The following is a 16,122-nucleotide window of genomic DNA, read 5'->3' on the forward strand; positions in this document are numbered from 1 at the left end:
TGCACGATAAAAAACTAAAAATGTAAAATTTATTAGAGTTAGTCAGTTTCTTAGAATCTTTTTCTTGTTGATTGTTTTAATTCTTGCCTGACAACGATATTGTTGTTCCTTTTTGATACCGCAAAGATATCTCTACAATACTAATCGCAATTTTTATACAATGTAACTGCTTTGCATAATGGTAAAATATAAATTGATTGGCTTGATAAATGAAAATAAGTTTTTTTGCATAATGAGTTTGATGGAAGAGAATGGTTGAGTGAAGTGTCATAGTTATGGTGCCAGAGCAGCGGTTAACGTTTTACCACATGGACCTTGAAAATGAAAACCAAAATCATTTGTGGCACTTGTTTCTTCAATATTGAATTCAGCTACAGGTACTCCTCTTGCCGCTGCTGCTGGAGCTAAATTAGCAGCTGGATAAACAGCTGAGGATGTACCAATGACTAAAACTAAGTCACAGGCTGACATTTCTTTCTCAGCTGATTGCAAGTCTTCACTTCGAAGTGATTCATTGAACCAGACAACATTGGGGCGAAGAAGTCCATTGCAGCCAGACTTTTTACAATGCGGAAGATCATGTATGGGAATAACTGATTCCATTATATTGGGGTCAGGACTGCCCTTTCCTCGAAGAGCTTCACAAATAGGAGAGTCATAATTAGAGTCAACATGGCCACATTTTAGACATCGAGTTTTAAACAAAGTACCATGAAGTTCAATAATGTTGGTACTGCCTGCTTTATGGTGTAATTCATCAATGTTTTGAGTAATAATAACCAATTTACGACCTTCTCCTTTTAATCGAGCCTCAGCTTCAGCAAGAGCAATATGAGCAGGGTTGGGTGACTTAGTTAGGACCACTTCCCGGCGATAAGAGTAAAATTCCCATACCAATGAAGGGTTACGTTCAAAAGCTGAAGGTGTAGCCAACTCGGTAGCACGAAAGGTCCTCCAAAGGCCTCCAGATCCTCTGAATGTTGGGACACCAGATTCAGCAGAGATCCCGGCTCCAGTTATGGCAACAATATGCTTGGATTGGGCAAAAATGGAACGAAATTTGGATAAATCACTTGAAGGTCTTGATTGAGTTACGCCAAACATGTTGAAAAATGAATCGAGCAACTTGTATGATGAATTTGAATAAATGGAAGATGATAATCTTTTAGAAACCAGTCCATTGGAAATGAGCAATCTCAGACAGGATGATTTTAACAACATGTAAAGAGATGCCTAGAGAATAATTAACTATTTATGATGTTGAACACTAAACACGTGTCTATACAGCAAAACAATTGAGTAAAGCAACAAACAAGTTGATGAATAACGACTTTTATATAATTTATTCAACAAAGTATCATGTTATATCAAAGTAACCAACAAAATACAAGCAAAGGAAAGCTTTACAGGTGGTGGTTACCTCACTAATATCAAAAATGTTTTCAAGTGGAGTAAAAGATAAATAAATTGATTGGTTCAATGTTGGTGGTGGCAGTGGAGGTGATGAAGATTGAATAGATTTATGAGAAATAACAAAAGAATGATATCTTGTTGGTATTGATAGGTAATTAACTGGCATAATTTACATTATATCATCAACTTTAACGTGAGAGATCATCTCTAGGAGCTCTCTAACAGCTGACAATTATGCTGATAGCACAAGCTCCAGCTGATTTTACGCAAACTGTCAACATTGGTCCGGGATAAAAGACAAAAAGGCAAAACGAAGGCAAAAGAGGGCAAAAGTGGGCAAAAGAAGGCAAAAGAAGACAAAAATATAAAATAAAGTCACTTTCTAGTTAAGTAATGAATAATATCGTATTTGTATTATAATCACAATAGGATAAATTAATGAAATTATTGAATATTAAACTTGAGGCTCTGTTTGGTGTCAGCCACTGAAATCAGCTGGAAGCTCAATGGAAGTGATGTTGGTTAGGTTTATAGCAAATATTCAATAAAATCAGTTGTTATTGTAATCAAATATAAATCACTTTTTCATCAAACTAAATATTTTTTATGTTAGACTACCTAAGACGCTTAATTACGAGAGTTTAGCCATCTTTTGCCCTCTTTTGCCCTCTTTTGCCTTTTGCCCAGTTTTTGCTCTTTTTTGTCTTTTATCCCGGACCGTCAACATTAACTAATCAAGCTTGTAAACATAATTTCAATAAATTTACATAAGTTAAGCAATGAAATTGATTCGCAAATCAAATTATAAATTTTAAAGATATTCTTGATGGAACTCCCATGATTATTTCCCAAATAAAGTTAACAATTAAAGACCATGATTTTCTGATCTTGCAGCTCTCAACTCTACGCAATTAAGTAACAACCCTTTAGTCTAGCCGTACCAATAATTGTTATTGTTGATTGAAATTCATTGTTTTCTCGTACAACTCGCAACATGATTAATAATTTTTATTGAATTTTTATTTATAATTCGTGCTTTAATTCAGAAGCATTCAAAATCTCAATATATACCTTAAATTGTTTGATTAAATTATGGTGTTGAAAAGAGCTTCACTTTTTAAATGAAATGTACTGGTACTTGTGAACTGACATCAATCCATTGGATCTGCGTGTTTGTTGGCTATTCAAGTCAAGGAAATGGTTTCACATTGTTGGACTTTGATTAAATAATATCTAAAGGGTTTTCCTGCTATTTCAATTTCTGAATCACATCATGTTCACATGTTATTTAATCTTGATATTATCTGTTGCATGTGAAAGTTGCTCAACATCGATAACCATTATCAAATCAGATGTCAAAGTGGAACAATAACGGGAATATGAAGTGGCAAAATATTGGCAACTTGTTATTCATTGGATTGTTACAAGATTAAAGGAGTGAATCGATTAAAGTTTCTTAGGAAATTAGAATGTTGTATCAAGTGAAATACAGATACACAACTCAGATACAGAGAGAATCGTGAGCATAATTTTATTACCTGAGAATCAAGCGCACAGAATACCGAGATGATGAACAAGAAAGAAAAAAAAAAGAAAGAGAAAGAGAAGAGAAAGAAGATATTTAATTCCAAGACCTTGGTTATTAGATATGTTGAACTACAATCATTCAGAATCGTTAGGAGTACAAAGTCTCCTGTTGAAGTTTCCTTGATGGAACCTTGAAACCATTGGATGTATCCTTGAAACCCCTTCTGTGACCCTGGAATCAACCAAGTTAACCTCCATTCAACATAAAACATTGGTAAACCCTTCCAACACAACCATTTTAACTCATTTTTTCACTAGATTCAGGCCTTAACTCTTTCCATAGGTACATATTGGGCTCAAGCAAAGGGTTTACTGAAGGATACACCAAAAAAGCCTATGAAGATACGCACATTACCTGTTCAATTACCTTTCTCTGAGAGTTACTTTCAATTTACTTTCTTCTCTTTCTATTCTCGCTTTCATTCGCTTCCAACTCTGGCAAGCAAATTTCAAGTTCACTTTCATATCTTTCTCTTATCTCATCCCATGTATAGCCTCTGATGGTTACGATGGAACCAAATTCAAGGTGAAAGATCTTTCAAAGTAGTTCAAGGTTTGAAAGCAGAAACTTCATGGAGTAAGTAGAATCATTTCTCTATCTTTTCCTCATCTTTTTTCAATCAATACTAATTTTATTTCTCTCTCTCTCTCTCTTACAGGCACTCTCTTTCATCGTCATCACCTTCATTCTGTCCTTGACCTTGAATACCATGCCATTGACTGATTTTGCCCGTTTCACTCCTATGTTAACCTTGATGCAGCACAAATGGGTAAAAATTTACCAAAGGAAACCTTGAATCTCTTCATTTTACCTTTCTTTGGCCTGAACACCTTGCATTTACCTTGACTATCATCATTTCATTTCCAAATCACAACGACCTTCTTACTTTCTTTCATCATCACCATCAACATCATCATCATTTCATCTTCTTCCATCTTCCTTTATCTTTCATTTCAAGATCACTTTTTACGTTGTACTTTGTTATTTATAACATTTTTACCTTCTATGTTATCAACTATTCAATATCAATTCAGACTCAATCTATTAATTTATCAACTATACATATGGACTTTAATTGTTTCCCATTAACTTGGCTATCTTGTTAACTGCCTTTAAAAAATTCATCATCATCCAAAAATGTAATTAAGGGTCCCTAAGAAATACTCTGAATGAACATAAAGTGATTTTTAGAGAAATTTATTATTGATGATTTCACCCAAATTTTTAGAATCAGAGATATTCGAAGCTAGATTTTTAGATTATTCAGCTTAACATAATGACCAGAACTTCTCAATAGAACGAGCTTTTGTACAATTTTGACATTTATCGACTTTTCTAATGAAATCGAGGCCATTTTCCGCAACCAGTAAACTAAAGCAAAAATGAGTTTTGAGTAATGCACCATTTTTCCCATAGGGTTTAATAGGGAAATAGGGAAATCTCGTTTGAGCGCATCGCGTTTGACCTTATTTATTGGGTTAGCTTCACGAATATAAATTAACTTTTTATTTAAAGTGTATTTCATTTTCCAACGCAATACTCAATATCCCTGAAAAGCTGTTATTTTTTAATTTGAATCCATTCCGAGTGTTTCTTAGGAACTCTTTAACTCTTCTAAATCATTTTCATGCCACTTTCAATAGAAAGATAATTTTCCTTTTCTTTTATTCTTTGGCTATTTTTATTTCAACTTTATTATTGCATATCAAACCAATTAATATTATTGCACTCGCCTACAGAAATTATTTGAAATGTTTACAATTTTCTGACCTCAAGACAAAGAACTTTGATTAAATAGAAAGTGTTTCAATGGTCAAACACCCAGTATTGTATAACTTGTGTTACTATAAATTGGCTCAATTCACTTTGAAATTATAAAGTAATCTTTATGGAGAATGGGTTTACATCATTATTTGCTGGCCAATTTTGAACTTCTGACAATTCAATTACAATGAGCATGGTTGACTCTATGGCTATTAAAGTGTATTGAACAATCATCTCAATAACGATTGATAGCAAGCTTATAAAAAGTAACAAGTATTACCTCCTTTATCTGACAGATTGCTTTTAAATAGGGAATCATCATCACTACAAAATTGTGATTTAATAAATTCTGAGAAGTTTTTCTTTATTGTACAAGTGTTTGATTTACATTAACTCATAATATCTCAAGATTTTAGACCTTGACTGTCTCTAGCAATACACTGACCAGTATAATGGGTTAGTGATAGAAGTACAATTTAATCAAATGGAACCAATTTTCTTGGGAAAATTTCGATGAATTGACTTGTTGGTGTAACATCTATTTCAACATTCACACCAATCAATTGAGATAATGATGATAATGGCGATGAAGATGCGCTGGAGTATAATTGACCATTGAGCCAAGAAAAAAGGACTAACGTGAAAATGGTTTGCCAAAAAGATGTATAAAAAGGTCTGTCCATCCATCCAAAAAGTTCATTCAAAAAACAAAAGTCAATCGTTGAGTTGAGCTGATTTGGCTATTATTGTGCTTGCTGTGAGTTTTGTTTCCATCTGGTATCGCCATTAATCCAAAATGAACTTGCTGGTAAGTCACCATTTAACCTGTAATCATCAATGAAATAATTCAGAAAAAAAAGTTTAATGTTTACTGATTAATGGTTAAAATATTTTATATTTACAGTTACCTTTCACTTTTCTCTTGTGTCTTATTGTGACCATTGAAGGAGGCTTCTATAAACATAAATACATCGTCAAGAAACCTTTTTACAAAAAGCCTGTCCATTTTGTCCACTTTCCTGTTAGACCCAAACCGGCCTTTTTTCATGGAGGAAAGTTCAAACATGGAGGATTTGGATTCAAAAAAGTCTGGTGGAAACATGGTTAATCTATGGATTATGCTCTTGGAAAATTTTATGCACAAATAAAATTCAACTGAAATAGTAAGGTTTGTTTGAATTATTCACAAGATCTTTTCAGTTTTACTTACCTCAGTCTTTTGGTACAATACTTTCTATGCTTTTTTGTATAAGATCAACTATTTGTGCAACTTTCATTAACCACTTTCTAAGAGTTGATTGAATAAAATTTTTTTGATTTGAAAACCTTTTCTCATTTATTTTGTGTAAAGCTTTTAAGACGTCATTTGGTGGATATTTGTTATTAGCATAATGATTGATAATTTCGATTAATTAACGGTTAAAAAGGTATGACTTACCGAAAGATGTTGATTATTTTGAAGATTTTGGTGGGAAAAGAAAGCATGAGTTTGTCATCAATGTTTTGAAATATTGTTGCTTAGCCATCCTGGGAATGAACCAGAGATTGAAGGATTTGACAGAAAGTCTGTTGCTTTCGGTTAGACTTTTAAGGGTTTAAGGTTTTTGAGTTTAAGGGCTATTGCTTTGTTAATTAAGACTTTTGATTAATCAGATGAAATGTTATTAACTACAGTCACCATTGTAATTTAACATTTTCAGTTTTCAAAAATTGACTCAAAAGTTGAATCATAGCTAACTCCATCTACGAAACAAAAAATAAACTGATATTGCAAAATATCATTTGTCAAATTGTGATCGATTTTTTATTCCGTTGATTACCATCTGTTGAATGAAATTAATTATTTTACTTTGTGAATAACTATTGTTATGATGATAATAGAAATAGCTATATTAAGTGATAATTTTCGACTAATTTGTGACTAATTACTGTTAAAGAACTAATAATTGTTATTAAAGAGTGTACGTTTTGGATTAGTTTTTACATTCATCTTTTGTCTAACATTATAACGATAAGAGAAAAGCCTACATTGTCTTTCATTGGCATTATTTTCATCAATATCGCGCCATTCAGTGTTTTTTGTTTGTTTTCACATTATCATCATCTTTAATAATCGGAAGACTTTCAACAAACGTCGAGAACCTTTTACCTTACTGAAGATGGAACCATGGATTGTCTCTTTGTTTGGATTTTTATATTGTTCAACTGAATGCTGTTGTTATTTCCAATCAATAATATCAAGTCCAATAAAAGACTCGTGATTTTGTTTAACCACACGATACTTTTCCGGTGTATGCTCTAGATATGAATGAACTTGAACGGAAGTATCAATTGCGTCAAATACTCGGCAATTCTGGTGGCAATGAAATAAAAGTGCAGTCTGAATTAACCAATGTTTCACAGACAAAACTTAAAAGTCACTACACTTTGAGCATACTTATAAACTAATGCATCAAACATAAAATTCACCGGAAATCGTAACAAAAATGAACAAGTCTCATTTTTCATGATCAATCAATGAATTGGAACTTTCTTTTTGCACTCAGCACGAGAAACAAACAATCCTCAGCTTATGTGATAATACGAATGTACCTTGCGCCAAATCCAGTTAAACACAAAACCATAGGATGGAAAAATTGATTAAACAAACAAAACAATTCGATTTAAATCCCATTCAAGCCAATGAATCTCCTTCAGGTGCCAATCTTAACTGTTACCAGGTAAAAATCTGGTATCACTAGCATTTCATCCATCAAACGTGAAACGAAATCAATCTTTTTTTCTCCAAATATTATTGATCTGAATTTAACTTGCAAGTTGATTGAAAATTTAAAATAAAATCTTTATTTTCTACAGTTCAACAATTCAACAAATCTACCAGTGGATCAGACAACAATCTCGACATCTCTAGAGACCAGAAAATCTGGATCTATCATTACCTCTTTCATCTTTAACCATTATTCACGCAAAATTTGTGTAAATTTACAGTTGAGTTGATTTTTTGGTGCTAACAGTAAAAGCTTGACAAAACATTTACGCCTGAAAATAATTGAAAACAAAGCCAAGACTTACATACAAAGAGTTATCCTGACATCACAATGAAATCTTTGGTAAGTATTAATGGCAAAAAAGTGTCTCTCTTTTTATCCTTTGCTGTTTTTTTAATGTTCATCCTGCAACATTTTTTTCTCTCCTCTTATACTGAACTCGTTCACTGTTGGATGAACAAAATTACAACATTAAACATTGACAATCTCAAAGAATCGCAAGTTTAAGTAATGATTATTTGATTGTCATCTGATGTATAACAATCATCAAAGAATGGTCAACGAGTCTTAAACACAGGGAAATCTCTCTATCAACTTCCACTAATATCAATCAAATTAAATCATTTTTCATCCATCTAATATGCATTTTTTTCATTTTACAGGTTTATTTTTTATTGGTCATCGTTATAATCTCTGGTTTCATCGACATTAAACCAGCAAATTGTAAATTCATACGAAAATATGGACGATTCGCTGGCTATGGACATTATTCATCTTATCATTACATTCCCCACTACTATCCATACTATTATCGACCATTCTATTCCCATTATGGTTATGGTCATCATTGGGGTGGTTGGCATCATGGAGGCTGATGGAAACCCAAATCTCAAAATCTAGATACAAGCTTAAACCCAAACTTGGAACCATTTGAAAACTTGATTTTATGTATCTTTGAATCCCTATTTTTCAACAAATTTAATCACTAACTATGTACATTAAAGTTGACTGAATAAAGGAATCAAATCAGTTTAATTTATCAATTCAAGTAATTTGCATCATTTTATAAATTTCAAGTTTTGCATCTTTATTTGTCATCTTATTTTTTGCTTATTAAAAAACATGTTTTCATTCACATTCATATTAATATGTACTTAATTGAATCTCAAATGTTTGAAATTGCCTTCAAAAAGATTTAACGAGCTCCAGTTAACATTGAATTGCAAAGCAAGACAATCAAATTTGAAATTACATTAAAATCACGATCACATAAACTACATTCAATTGAATCGCTGATCAAAAAGCTTCAAAACTTGTAATGAATGATTTATTATAAATTACACCAATAGCTTGAAGTTAAATGTTTTCCCAATGATAATTAAATTAAATCAACAATTAATAACAAGAAGTAATAAAAAAAGGCCAAAAGTACTTTCCAATAATATTTTCAAAGCGAAAACCCAAATAAAAATAAACATTTAGTCCATCTTGTCAGCTGCTTACTGATAGACTATTAGATATATGATATAATAAACAAGGGAATTGATTTATCTAATAACTCTTGATAACAAGGGTTGAATAATTCAATTGCTTATCACAGGGAAGTTCAATTATTATTGAAAATAAACACTCATGATTTACGTCAAGTCTACCAGAATTAATATAAAAACACTAATAGAGAGGTCAATCTGTTTGAAAATTTCAACTCTCAAGCCATTTTCATTTTTTATTCAAATCTTTGTTTATTAAAAAGTATATTTGAATTAAGAAAAGATTTATTATTAACTGAGATTGCGTTAATTAAACAAATGTTACTGTTAATTGTAAATTCAAGCTTTGTCTGGTTTTTCTGGTTCAACCAGAAACTGGTTAAATATCAACGGCCGATGCAAACATATGGATAGAGTTGAAGTTATGAAAAGTGCAACCACATTTATCACACGAGTTTATCAACATGTTATATCAAATAGTTATATCTCTTGAAATTGTCATCACTATCATCATGATGATCATCATCCTTAAAGTGAACTATGATTCGACTCAATAGTTGAAAGTTGAAACAACAATCAAGGCGACAAGTTATTAAAACAAATTGTGCTCTCATCATTTATGGTTAAGACTGTGTGACAACAGACGAGATAAACTCTAGTTGATGATGTCAACTTACTCTCCATTCAAATTGTTATTTTTGTAACTAAATTATTCCAACAAATATTGATATTGTCAATTATATTTGAATCTGTCAACTAAATAATCAGTGTGATACTCCTACAGATTAAACAATTGTTCATCTCTATTCTTAACTCAATGCATTTACCAATGGATTTGGAGACACATTTTAGGTCAAACTTATGATTCTTTCGGTAAACAATCTATCATCTTCACCCAAAATTCAACCTGCCTCTCTATTTATACCCATTTATTTTCATTCATCTATTTTCCCATCTTATTCACGTTAATTACAATCACAACATCGTAACCATCATTGTCAACTATTTGTTTGGAGTTTTCATTAACTTGGATTTATTGGTGAACTATCATGCAGATACTCTTGGTTACTATGTAACCCTAAAAAAGGGCCAAACCAAATGATGGAATTTAGGGAAAAGAATAAGAAAACATTTCTTTTTACATTTACTTTTATTATTAACAGAGTTGAATGTGACCCTTGTAATCAACTTATAACAAAGGACTAAAATGTCACCTAATAAGCTAAACTTGATCTATTGATCATCAAAACTGCAAATCTTTACCTTTTTTGTCAGCCAAACAGGCAACCCAAAGACAAGGAAAAGTCAGCCAGTCTGGAGACAGTCAAAGTTGAGACATCAAAGTGGATCAACTCCACTTTGTTAATCATTTCTTCACCTCTGTTTTATTTTTACCACACAATGGTTCAACATTTGACCTCATCATCACCATCAACCACATTAGTGAACTTTATATTTTACCCAATAGTTCCACTATGAACTCAACATCATCGTTACTTTCATCAACCTCATCAAAACACAATTTACAAGTTCCTATTCCTCAACCTACTGGACTTTCAATCAACTCAACACAATCCTTGCCATCGACTACAATTAAAAGTGACATTAATCAAGCTTACTATCATCGAGGTGAGAAAAATTTAAACATAATCCCTAACACACACTCAAATCAACCCAAAAACCCGATTCTCAGCATCCTTCACTCCTTCGCATTTAAAGCCTCAAATCTTTCAGACTTGACTCTCATAATGCTGTTAGATAATTCTTGAGCTAAAACCAATCCTACAATGATTTAACCAAATATAAGAACTACATTGAACTGTATTTTTAACTGTATTTTAAAATACTATTGATCGAGTGTAGATTAACATATTTTTATAACATTTATTGAAATGAAACCTTAGATGGAAATTATTTTTTTTTGCTCATTTTAGTTCTTTTTTTCTGGTTACCAAATTGTATTTTGTTGAAACAACTTAAAAGAAGTAACTTCAGAGTCTTTATTGTTTCTTCTGTTCATGATTGTTCCAATATCTTCTCAGATGATAAACTATCGTTCAAATGAAACCCTGGTTACCATAAATGAATAGGAGTTATCAGTTGAAAGTATACAAAAATCATAAACAATTTAATATTGTTTACTGAATCACAAGCAAACAGCTATGGCTCTTCCTTTGGTTTACATTATTACTATGTTTAATATTTCCTTGAGATCGTATTCACTTCTTTTGTTTTACTTTATTCAACCATTAATATTATGATTATTAGATTTATTACTATTACAATTATGATTGTTGATAACATTTAGGTTAACCAGAAAATTAAATTGGTTAAAAGCTAAATAACTCACCAAATGTTAATTGTAGTGTAACAACATTGTAAAGTGAAGCATTAAATACAAGAAAGCAACCAAAAAGGTTAAACAGCCATATTATGCATTATAATTACATTGTTACATTAATTAACACTAATTTAAGGCTCAAACAAAGGAACAATTGTTCCATTGTGTAATTAAGTAATTGTACTTACAATATTTTGTATGATTATTCATAAATTTCAACAATAATTAAGATGTTTATGAGCACTTCTTGAGTTATGCCAATTGTGAACAGTTGAAGGGCTAAGAATAGCTTAATTGTTCAATAAAACTGTCAATGATTCCTTGTAAATTTAAATTAGCATCTAAATGATGAGAAAATGTTAAGTTTATGTATTTATTTAAATCGACTTTGAAAATGCAAAGTCATTAGCAATGTGACAAAAATAAAAATATTGTACCTTTGAATTCAATTTCTGGTTTTTCTGGTATTTTTGGTCGTTCTACTGATTTTCTGGTTCCCATGTAAAATGAATTCATCTTTTAGACTCATCTGTAGATCCAAATTGCCATTCAATTTATGAAAATAACTCAATAATACAGCAATTGTGTTTCAACAATCTAATGGAGTGTTTTAAAGCAAGTTTGCCAAAAAATCCTGAAAACAGATGAAAACATTCTGAGTTTCATTTTTTTCTGGTTAATCGTCGAGTCCTATTATCATTAGTGTGTCATGATTGTCAAATTGTATTCTCTATCAATTTGAATCATGATTACGTTTCCATGTAATTACACTAAAATCAATATCACTTTGTTTACTATTGTAATCAACTTTTTTTTCACTACCATTTGGTTTCAATACAAAAGACTTTTACCTTTTACTTTACTACCAGATTCACTTGTCCTTATTATTTCTCTAAACTTACTCTTCTTATTGTTAATATTGTTCAAATGTTTCTCATGAATATTCATGGAGAAAAGATTCTCAAAAAAAACAAAACGACTAAAGACTCCGGTTTTTCACCAAATACTTGACAGAGACAATAATGTAAAACAAAAAAAAATCGTTCTTGTAATGCATCTCAATGCAAATCTCACTGTATACATGGTTGAACCATTTGAACAAAACATAACAAACCAAACAAAATAAAATTGAATCACCAATAATCAATCAAATTGCTTTTTCAACTGAAGGAAACGATCAAATTAGATCCAGTTTAGCATCATTATTGATTTATCCATTTTAAATACAATAGTGAGCAATTAAAAACTGATCACTATTTGATTAATAACATAACTGCAATCCCATCAAGATCATTGACTTAACCTGAACTAGGAACCCAAATAAAGTAATTTTTTAAAACCCAGAACATCAGAAAGACTTGAAATTTAATGATTTTGGTTCATTTTTAAAGTTAATGTTTGAATGAAAATTTCAACCCAAAATGTATTATCTTTATCCTGATCTCAATCAATCTTTTGTGTGGTTGAAATGATCATTATTTTCACGGTCATTTCAACAATTTAAAAAATGTTTTGTACGTTATTTAATTACGAATAGCACTTTACATCAATCAATTTAATATAAACCATTTATTTGGTTACAATAGAGTCATTGATATCAATGATATTTGATGAATTGAAGCAAACAAAAACTAAAAAATCCTAATTTACATGTTTTTTTATTGTATCCCAGTCAGTCTTTATCATTAACTGATTCCCCATCATTATTCACACTTTTTGTATCATTTTTGTCCATATCACTACATTAAGTCTGTAAAGACAAAAAAGTAGTTTATTTTGATGATTATTGTATAATCCAGAATCTAATATATTAATTATAACAGTTATAAATTAACTCGTTTGTTTATTTTCCAATAATTAGCTTGGTTAAACCTTAAAAAATTGTAATAATGTTATGACAAGCATGGTAATCAAAAGTGATTATACATTATATCATGATTCAATTATTCAAGAACCTTCCCTTTTGATAAATAAATTAGTATACAATAATAGATGATTAACCAATTGCTTTCTGTTCTCTTCTTTAATCATGTTCCAGGTGAATCCGTCAATAGGAGTTCAGTCATTGTAACAGATGCATTGGTTAGTCCATTGGATTTAACGATAATCATTTTCGTTCTTCTTCTCTGGTTAACAACAATATTAATGTGTATCAACAAATGGGGCAAAATACGAATGATTGAAGCTTACCAGCCCACATTTCAGGCCGCTGATGAGGAAGAGTTTACCACCAGGAAGACGACTGTTCGACAAGCCTCATCATCGTGTAAATCAGCGCTCAATCGATCAACAATTCGCATTATACCCTCTGAAGTTGATCTGGTCAACATGCATGATTCCTATTCAGTTGGAGTTACTCGATCAGTTGATGTACCCGGAATCTTACCCTTAAGGTCGACAAGAGCAGGGACAGTGGGACTTGATGGCAGTGGAGGCACTTTGAATGGTGGAGTTGGAAGGTCAAACAATGGTGACAGCAATACTCGTGTTGGAAGGGAAATACGAAATATACCTCGAATTGAAATATCACCCATTTCCTGTACTGAAGAGCGTAAATGTAAAAGTCTAGAAGATGTTAGGGTTCGCTTGCTTTCTTGATTCCCTGACAAGACAATCATTTTGAGGACAAAAAAAGGTATTATTAATATTAGATGATGATTGAGAATGCTAGAATGAAATAATTCAATTATTGTCATGGATATATATTTAACAATTATATTTGTTACATGCAACATTTGTTTCATTCCAAGTAACATGCAATTTTCAATTTTATCATTCATTACAACTTGCATTTATTGGTACAAAATTGAATTGTACATTTTTTTGTACTCGATTCAATTGCCTTTGTTATTGTAAGTCAATATAAAGTCGTTTGTTAATTATAAATAAGTCAATTAACAAATAGTTGGACAAAAAATGGACCAAATGAAGCAAAAAAAGTGTCTTCAAAAACGCAAGTTGTCTCTGGTTAACATAATTCAATAGTGTAATTAAAAGTGACAATTGTTTTATTTCCCTTCTATCATGATGAATTTAATTACAATCTAATCGTGTCACAAGTCTTATTTAGCATCTGTTTCCAGGTTAAACCTTGTTTTTCCCTGATTTGATTTGGAAGTTAATCAAAAGATCTAATATTTTATTGTATATTTTTCAGTTCGCCAAACTATCGATCCAGTTGCTGTGTAAAGAGATGATCCAGGCAATCAGTATGATCAACAAAATTAAAGCCGACGGAAATGTGATTTCCAGATGATTAAATAACCATCAAAAGGTTACAAAAAGTATTGAACTGATTGAGTTGGAGACCAAGATTGAAATATTGGATCAACCAAAGGAAACCGATAAGTTCAATGGATTTGACTTTGTTTTGTGTTGGAATGGTTAAAAGTCATTGTCAATTATTAGATGGACACAAAGCCAATAAATTTGATGATCGACTTTGCCAAAGAATCAAGAAACAGGTCAAATCAAATCAAGCCAAATCAATGAAATTATTTTTCTTTAGTTTCTTTTCTCTTCCTTTTTGATAAAATGCTCGACTAACTGAGCAGATTTAATTGTATTATTGTTATCATTATTGTATTGTCTTACATAGATGAACATCAACAATTTAGTAAATAATTCTTTCTCATATTGTTAAGGCACAATTTAATTTTAATGAAAAGATGAATTTAATTCAATTTAATGATTCGTCCATTTTAAGGGTTACAAAGTTAGATGTTTGAATATTTATCAATGACAAATTAATGGTTGTGATTGGGATTTGAGGAAAAATATTTTTGTGTTAAATAACATTTTGATTTTATTTAGAGCTCAGTTCGATTGCGGTTCGTTCTGAGTAAATATATAAACTAATTTTTGAGCTTTAACATTTACTAATCACAAATTTTTCATCTACAGATGCTTGATATAATTTGTGAATTAATATCTGATGCCAGTAATTCTAATAATAGTTAACAAATTATTAACATTTCATCTCGGATATGTTATCATTCCATTGTTTCTTCGACAAGAATCACGTCGCATGATTTATGCACAAAAGTAGCAAAGAGAAAAGCATTAATCTGAATTTCCAATGGCCATTGGAGAGAAACGCCATTATGATTATAACACAATGAAATGATTTTTGCTCTCTTACATTTGCTTATCACAAATTTTTCCTCACGATAATAGGTACAATGTACCTGAAACAATAAAAATTTCAGTAAATCGTGAAATTTCAATTTTTTTAACGATTCCTGATTCCAAGAATTCTAATAATATTATCAATTTATTGGATATATTATCATCAGATTGTTTTTTCAAGCAGAATCACGTAGTGCAGCGAAGGAGAAAACACTAACCAAAATTTTCATTGCCATTTTAACCACCATTCCTCATGATAAGCAACAAATTATAAATATAAATATGCTAATGAAAAATTATTCAAGATCCACTTGAGCAAAAGATTGCTAACCTACTGACTATTATTGCTCGAGTTTACTTTTCATGTAACCGTTGTTTCAAAATGTTTCACAAAGTATTCTCATTGCTTTTACTCTCGTTGTTTGGTGTTAAGTTTTCGAGTCAAACGATCCTTGAAAGCAAGTGTATTGATAGATGTGAACCAATTAGATATCATTTATTAGACTCTAACATGGATCATGAGTTAACAGCAGTTTTCCAAATGGAATCGACAAATGCTTTCGAACCGAAACTAAGTTTGGAACTGATGAGATATAAACAATACATTTACCGTAGTATTTTCAAATATTC

At 31.1% G+C, this 16,122-nt stretch overlaps 2 protein-coding genes and 3 long non-coding RNA genes across 8 annotated transcripts; 3 read left to right on the top strand and 2 right to left on the bottom strand.

The window, feature by feature from the left end:
* Positions 1-7: 7 nt before the first annotated feature.
* LOC107362555 (NAD-dependent protein deacylase) lies at positions 8-1,636 on the bottom strand. The gene has a single exon (XM_015929651.3). The coding sequence runs from the start codon at positions 1,219-1,221 to the stop codon at positions 274-276; it is 948 nt and encodes a 315-aa protein (XP_015785137.1). The 5' UTR covers positions 1,222-1,636; the 3' UTR covers positions 8-273.
* A 767-nt stretch (positions 1,637-2,403) lies between these two features.
* LOC107362556 (uncharacterized) lies at positions 2,404-4,668 on the top strand. Of its 2 annotated transcripts, none has more exons than XR_016197742.1 (4): positions 2,404-3,214; positions 3,284-3,379; positions 3,495-3,577; positions 3,762-4,668. It is a non-coding gene; the product is annotated as an uncharacterized LOC107362556 (long non-coding RNA). The 2 variants fall into 2 exon arrangements; XR_016197743.1 differs by having other exon boundaries at positions 3,075-3,214; positions 3,660-3,801.
* Positions 4,669-5,086: 418 nt separating this feature from the next.
* Positions 5,087-6,485, bottom strand: LOC107362558 (uncharacterized). Of its 2 annotated transcripts, none has more exons than XR_016197744.1 (4): positions 6,204-6,485; positions 5,976-6,052; positions 5,674-5,920; positions 5,087-5,590 (listed from the first exon to the last, which is right to left on the bottom strand). It is a non-coding gene; the product is annotated as an uncharacterized LOC107362558 (long non-coding RNA). The 2 variants fall into 2 exon arrangements; XR_016197745.1 differs by having other exon boundaries at positions 5,976-6,116; positions 6,204-6,477.
* A 57-nt stretch (positions 6,486-6,542) lies between these two features.
* Positions 6,543-8,576, top strand: LOC107362267 (uncharacterized). 2 transcript variants are annotated; one of them, XR_001568639.3, is made up of 3 exons: positions 6,543-7,485; positions 7,622-7,875; positions 8,196-8,576. It is a non-coding gene; the product is annotated as an uncharacterized LOC107362267 (long non-coding RNA). The 2 variants fall into 2 exon arrangements; XR_016197741.1 differs by having other exon boundaries at positions 7,323-7,462.
* A 779-nt stretch (positions 8,577-9,355) lies between these two features.
* Positions 9,356-15,052, top strand: LOC107362832 (uncharacterized). The gene is made up of 3 exons (XM_089265914.1): positions 9,356-10,652; positions 13,403-13,999; positions 14,522-15,052. The coding sequence occupies exons 1-2, from the start codon at positions 10,499-10,501 to the stop codon at positions 13,960-13,962; spliced, it is 714 nt and encodes a 237-aa protein (XP_089122040.1). The 5' UTR covers positions 9,356-10,498; the 3' UTR covers positions 13,963-13,999; positions 14,522-15,052.
* The last annotated feature ends 1,070 nt before the right edge of the window (positions 15,053-16,122 follow it).

Source organism: Tetranychus urticae, chromosome 1, assembly GCF_039701765.1.
Source record: "Tetranychus urticae isolate SD_2017Ah chromosome 1, NJAU_TeUrti_SD_1.0, whole genome shotgun sequence".
In the NCBI taxonomy this organism is placed as follows: domain Eukaryota; kingdom Metazoa; phylum Arthropoda; class Arachnida; order Trombidiformes; family Tetranychidae; genus Tetranychus; species Tetranychus urticae.